The sequence below is a fragment of the Sarcophilus harrisii genome, chromosome 4 (assembly GCF_902635505.1).
Source record: "Sarcophilus harrisii chromosome 4, mSarHar1.11, whole genome shotgun sequence".
Taxonomy (NCBI): Eukaryota; Metazoa; Chordata; class Mammalia; order Dasyuromorphia; family Dasyuridae; genus Sarcophilus; species Sarcophilus harrisii.
Genome location: NC_045429.1, coordinates 373,350,528 through 373,357,127, shown reverse-complemented (window position 1 = coordinate 373,357,127; position 6,600 = coordinate 373,350,528). Strand labels below are relative to the sequence as shown.

At 37.0% G+C, this 6,600-nt stretch overlaps 1 protein-coding gene across 2 annotated transcripts in view; it reads left to right on the top strand.

Moving 5' to 3' along the window:
* The first annotated feature begins 267 nt into the window (after nt 1-267).
* Nucleotides 268-6,600, top strand: part of HEATR1 (HEAT repeat containing 1) — a 57,159-nt gene continuing 50,826 nt past the window's right edge. For both annotated transcript variants that reach the window (XM_012547958.3, XM_023502057.2), the window contains exons 1-3: nt 268-385; nt 3,036-3,187; nt 5,144-5,360. In XM_012547958.3, coding sequence (XP_012403412.1) covers nt 3,046-3,187; nt 5,144-5,360 — 359 coding nt within the window. In that variant the 5' untranslated portion in view covers nt 268-385; nt 3,036-3,045. The remainder of the gene's footprint in view (nt 386-3,035; nt 3,188-5,143; nt 5,361-6,600) is intronic.

Sequence of the window (6,600 nt, the reverse complement as noted above, 5' to 3'; positions counted from 1 at the left end):
CAATGGAGGAGCTAGATTTTCTAACTCTCTCCAAATCAAGGCTCCCCCAAAAAGATCAGTCAGAGGAAAAGACTGGAAGAAGAAAATTCAATTCCATTGCTAGAACAAGCTACAAGGGCCTCGAATTTCAGGGTAAAGAAAAAGAGGGAAAGCAAGGGGTCACGTGGACACATAGCTCCGCCTTAAGAGGCCTCAGAGGGCGGGGCGACTCCTGCAGAGAGTAGGATAGTTTCCGTTGTGACGTGAGTTCTCTCGCGAGAGTGAACCTGGAAGTGCTCTTGCGCAGCACCCATTGCTTCCGGGGTCAGGGTTCCGGTTTAGAGTTCCCATGTGGGGGAACCTTGCGGACTAGTATTTGATCCCCTTAAAAGTCTGCGTTAAGTGGGTGAGTGAGCGAAGCGAGATTAAGCAGGGAATGGAGCGGGGGCGGGTGCCGGTGTCACTTCCCAGCGGAAGGGCAGCGAGGAGTGCTGTATTCTGGTCTGGGGGGGAGGGGAGAAAGGGACCGGGGGGAGGGGAGAAGGGGACCGGGCCGGGGGTGGGTAATAGGCAGCCGCAGCTCCCGCCGGTGAGTTACGGAGACCACGGCCCTGTGTGGGTCTGTTCGGGCAGACATTTGGAGTCCCGACTCGGCTGCTTCGGGGCTGGTGAACCCCAAGAGGGGTGTGTCTTCTCCCACGTGTCTGTAAATCTAAAGTCTGCCCCTGCGGGGCGGCCTTCGCAGCCTCCTTCCAGCCCGGTGCAAAATCAGCCTTTGCGAGTATTTTCTCTTCTGCCTCACGTCCGCAGACCCCCGGACGTCAGCCCCCATTCCTTGTTCAGTCTCTAGCGAAGAGGTTGCTCTTCCTCCAAGGCCACCTCGTTGCTGTGGACTTGTCTCCTGGACCCCTCGCTCTCATATCTTTAGGCAGTCTTCCCTTAGCGCATCCTTTTCCCCAAGTCCTTAAGTTCTCCCATTATCTGCTGCATTCTTAACGTCTCAATACCTTCCCTTAACCCCTTTTCTTCTCTTCAAGCCATTGCCCCATGGGGTCTTTTCTCTTTCACAGTCAAATTCCTGGGGGGAAACTGTCTTAAGATCTCTATATTCACTTTTTCCACCTTTAGCTATCCAATTTCTGAACCGTGATTCGAAATTGTCAGGTAAGTACTTTTTTTTTCCTTCTCAATACTCAAGACTGTTTTGACTTTTTTTGGATCCTCTGCTGAGTTTTCCTGATGCTGCTCTTTTATGTTCTCTTCCTTTTCTTGACATTTTTTCCTTCTCCTTTCCTGCATTATAATCTCCTTTACTTTAACCTCCCTAACTGGGTGTACCCCAAGACTCTGTTCAGGACCTTTCTCTCTCTCTCTCTCTTCACTCTGTTGGGAGTAAATTGTCCACGCCTCTATGCAGTTTTACAAAAAGTTTGTGTTCTAAATTTTTCTCTCTCTCTCCCTTATCTCTCCCTACTCCAAGGGAGCAAGCAATCAGATATATGTTAAATGTGTACAATCCTTTTAAACATATTTCTGTATTTGTTGTGTTATGCAAAAAAAAAAAAAAAATCAGACCAAAAAGGAAAAAAAAACATATTTCTGTATCTGTTGTGTTATGCAAAAAAAAAAAAAAAAATCAGACCAAAAAGGGAAAAAAAAGTATTTTTGTATTTGTTGTGTTATGCCAAAAAAAAAAATCAGACCGAAAAGAAAAAAAAACATATTTCTGTATTTGTTGTGTTATGCAAAAAAAAAAAAAAAAAAAAAAATCAGACCAAAAAGGAAAAAAAATACATGAGGAAGGAAAAATCAAACCAAAAAGTGAAAATACTATGTGTTGATCCACATAGTTCTTTCTTTATGCCAAGTGTATTGGAATTGCCTTGAAGTCACCTCGTTGTTGAGAAGAGCCAAGTCCCTTATAGTTGATTATCACATAATCTTGTTGCTATGTACAACATTTTCCTAGTTCTGCTGACTTCCCTCAGGGTCAATTTATATATCTTTCCAGGCTTTTCTGAAATCATCCTGCTGATCCTTTCTTATAGAATAATAATATTCCATAACTTATTCAGCCATTCTCCAACTGATGGTATCCACTCAGTTTCCAGTTCCTTACTACTACAAAGAGAGCTACTATAAGCATTTTTGCACATATGCACATTGTGCACATATGCACATTTTTTTCCCTTTTTAATTTTTATTTCTTTGGGATACAGACTCAGTACTACTGTATTTTTGCCAATGGTATCATCATCCTTTCAGTCATCCAGTGAAACCTCAGTCATCTTCCCCTCTTTCTCACCCCAGATATCTAATCATTTGTTACGTTTTGATGTCTCTGTAGTTCAGGCCCTCATCACTTCTCACCTGTAGTATTTTAGTCATCTTCAACTTTGTCTTACATGCTCCAGCCTCTCCCTTGCCAGTTTATCTTCTTCCCAGTTGAATTCCTAAAATGCAGGTCTGACTGTGTCACTTCTCTACTCAATATAATCCATATAATAGAAAGTCTAGACTCTAGAACAAAATAAAAATTCATCTGACATTTTATTCCCTTTGCAACCTGGATTTTCCAGGCTCATTGTGCATTGCCACCCTTCACACGTTTCTCCACCTAGCCACATTTGTTGTTAACTACACCATTCCCCAGCTGTGTATACTTGTGCTTGACATGTACTCTTCTCACCTCTTTCCTTTAGAATTTCTAATTGTGGTCTTTGCATGAGAACTTTTCCGAATCCCCCAGTTTCTAATGCCTCCTCCCTCCATATTACTTTATATTCATTTTGTATATGTTGTGCTTATACATATATATCATCTCACCTATTAAAGTGTGAGTTTAAAGGCAGAAAATTTGTTTTGTCTCTGTGGGTCTCTAGCATTAGCACAGTGTCTAGCACAAAGTAGATGCTTAGTAAATGTTTGTTGATTGGTTGAAAGTCTGATACAAGAGAATACTTAGGCTGGAGTGATATTTGCTTATGGTCTTCATATCTACTGTCTAAGTTTCTAGGATTGCTTATTATTACTGTTGTCTTTTTTTTTTTTTAAAGGTGGTAAAAGATGACATCTTTATCGCAGCAACTACAACGTCTTGCTCTCCCTCAAAATGATCCCAGTCTCTTGGCTAGGCATGAGGTTGCATCCTTACTATTTGATTGTAAGGAAGCAGCCAGCATTGACAGAGATACCATCTTTGCTATAGGTAACTACATTATGTTTTTAAAAAAAATTATGTTTATTTTCTTCATTAATACAAAAGCCTTTCTTCCCTTTCTGGTATACTTAACATTCTCTTCTATGTTGTATGCTGCTTTTAGGACTTGTTTTATGTTACATCTAAATTAGAGGATTGAGAACCAAAACTTGTTGTGTTAAACTTGCTCTCTGCTACAGGCTTTGTGGATTTAAAAAAAAAAAAAAATCAATATATTAGAAAGCTACTGTGATCCTTCTTGTGTTACCACTGTCTTCAAACTCATATAGAAACAAATCCTTATGGATCATATATTGCCTAAGAAAACCACAAATTAACGTCTATATTGTATTATAACTGATTGTGTTAAATATTTCCCAGTAACACTTTGATCTGGTTTTAATTTGACTGCATTCTATGCAGGAGGGTCATGACTTTGATACCTGTGCTTTATAGTAAAAGGGATACCAAAAAATAGTTGTCAGTATGTCATATAAAGAGTCTCTCTGACTTTAGAATTGGAATGCTTGAATTTTAATTCCCACCTCTGCTTCTTAATAACTTCATGACCTTAGATAAGTCATCTATTCTCTTTGAGCCTCAGTTTCTTCATTTGTAAAATGAGGGAATTAGACTGGATGGCTTATAAATTCCCTTCTAGATCTAGCTTGGTGAAGTATGAGTTTTAGGCTCTGCCAGAAATGAGAAATTTCTCTGATAAAGAAGAAGCTCTGGCATAAAAGGAAATGTGTGATCTGTCATGGGATCTGTGCTATGGGTACTATTTAGGTACCACAAATTCAGAAGGGCATTGACAAATCAGAGTGTGATCAGAAGAAATTAACTGAACTGATGAAGAAATGTGAGATGTATATCTTAGAAAAGAGGGCATTTTAGAGAGAAAGTGTATCTATATTCAAATGCTTAAAGGGTTGTATGTAGGAAAGCATTTAGATTTATTTTGTTTGATCTCAGCAAACAGAACTTGTAGCATGGATGTTTAGCCTGGGAAGATTTGACTCCTATAAGGGAAAATTTCCTAATAATTAGAACTATTTAAAAGTAGGATGGCCTGCTTCAGAAGATGATGAGCTCTCTATCTTGGACTTTGACCAAGAGTGGAGGATGGTGGATGGAGGTAGGGCATTCTCTTTCAAAGGATGGAAATCACATGTGCAGATGCTGTGGAAGAGATTTCTATTCAGGAATAAGCTAGAACTGATCTTCCTTCCATCTATAAAATTCAGTATTATTTTGAACTATAAAGTTTTCATACAGTAAGAGAGTAGTAATAATATTAGCTAAACCTACTTGAATTGGAAAAGGAATAGTAAGATAAATGATTAGATCAGAAATGTTTATGCGTCTTCATATTTGAGATGGAGATAAATTATATGTTAAGTAGTTTGAAATCCCTAATATTTAACTCTTAACAAGAAACCACAGAGAAAATATTATAGTTTACATCAATAATTTTATAGTATTTAGAGCTGGAAGAGAACTTAGACGTCATCTGATCTTAACCCACTCATTTCACACTCTGGAAATTGAGACCCAAAAAAGTAGGGCTATTTGCCTTTGAATTCACATTATCTCACTTGAAAGTCAATGCTCTTATTTGGTGACGACTTTTAAGGATTTTCAAATGCTTGTTACACCTTAAGTGATTATTTTTTTTCCTTGATAAATATTTTCTTCACTTAAGAATTTAGCCAAATACTTTTTAAATCACACAGCAAATTTCTGGTAGAATCAGAATTAGGAAAGAGTTCATCTACTTTTGTGGTATTACTCAAATCTCTAGACATTCACTGGGGTATTTTAAATACTAAATACATTGTTTTAAAATGTCATATATTTGAATTAAGGATAATAGTGGTGACATGCCATTCTAATATTTCTAGGTCTTGGCAGTAAGATGTGTTGTCTTTTATATAAAATCACTCTACTTTTTTTTTCCCTTAGGATGTACTGGACTTGAAGAGCTTATTGGAATCGATCCTTCATTTCAGAAGTTTGAGTCTTCTTTGTTTAGCCAGTTGGCGAAAAGTTTGGAGAGGAGTGTTCAGACTAAGGCAGTAAACAAACAACTGGATGAAAATATCTCATTATTTCTTATACACTTGTCTCCTTATTTCATGCTTAAACCAGCACAGAAGTGCCTAGAGTGGTTGATTCACAGGTAATCAGTTAAACAGTATTCATACTAATAGCCTTAAAATTCTAAGTATTTTTTAAAAATAACTAAAATGATTCCAAGTATTCATTTGTGTAGTTAATTTAAAGTGTGTTAGATTTTTTTTCCGTTATATTGCAGGATCTAAATATTAGATAAGCATTCAATTCCAGCATTAAAATTTATCTTTTATTTGGATATTTACAAAAATTGTTAATAGGAACTTGTAATTAATGGCTTAAAATGTCTTTGTTTAAGTGAGTCCAATCCACCCATCTTGAGAATGTCCATATACACCTGGGGCAAGATATATTCAAATGTCCTTTTCTGTGTAGAATTAACCTCCATTTCTTGAATTGTTTGGGAAAAGTCATGGTCACATACTTGCAACTATGTGCACCTTTCTCCATTTTTTTGTCTAATCTCAAATGCTTTTAATAGGTTAGTAATAAACGTCAATAATGTAGTAGGGTTTTTTGAACCAGTATATCTCATTGCTGCATTTTGATTCCTCTCAACGTACCTGATATGTAGATAGAAAATCTGCTGTAGTGAAAGGAGCATTGACTGCCCTTTTATATGAGTATAAATTTAGACAAATCACTTACCTTTGACCCTCTGTGACCTCATCTATATCAGCTTAGACTTGAAGAATTTAAATTTTTTGTTTTTTAAATGCCATAGCCCTTTGGTACTTTAATAAAGCTTGTAGAATCCTCAGAATAATGTTTTTAAATGGAATTACAAAGGAAATCAATGTTGAAATCCATTTACCAAAATTTTTTTTAAGAATATGTTAATATTGGGGCAGCTAGTCAGCACAGTGGATAGAGCACTAGTCCTAAGTCAGGAGACCTAAATTCAAATCTGGCCTCAGACACTTAACACTTCCTAGCTGTATGGCTGTAGGCAAGTCACTTAACCCCAATTGCCTTAGCCAAAAAAAGAAAGAAAAAGTTAATATTTTCCAGAGTAAGAACTCCTAGTCTAGACAATCTTTAAAATTCTTTCCAGCTCAAAAATTCTTTGAAAGTGTGTTATTAAAAGAAAAAAAAATCAAGTAATTTCTTTTTCCAGAACAAATCAGTTTTTATATGCATTTGAAAGTTTGGGTCTCAACTATTCATGTTTTCCTCTGTGTGTGGTTATAAGACTTAGAAGTAAACTTCTAATTCTATACCTCTCCATGTTAAAGTAAACATATCTACCCTTTTCTTAAAGGGAGAATAGACCATTTATACTAATA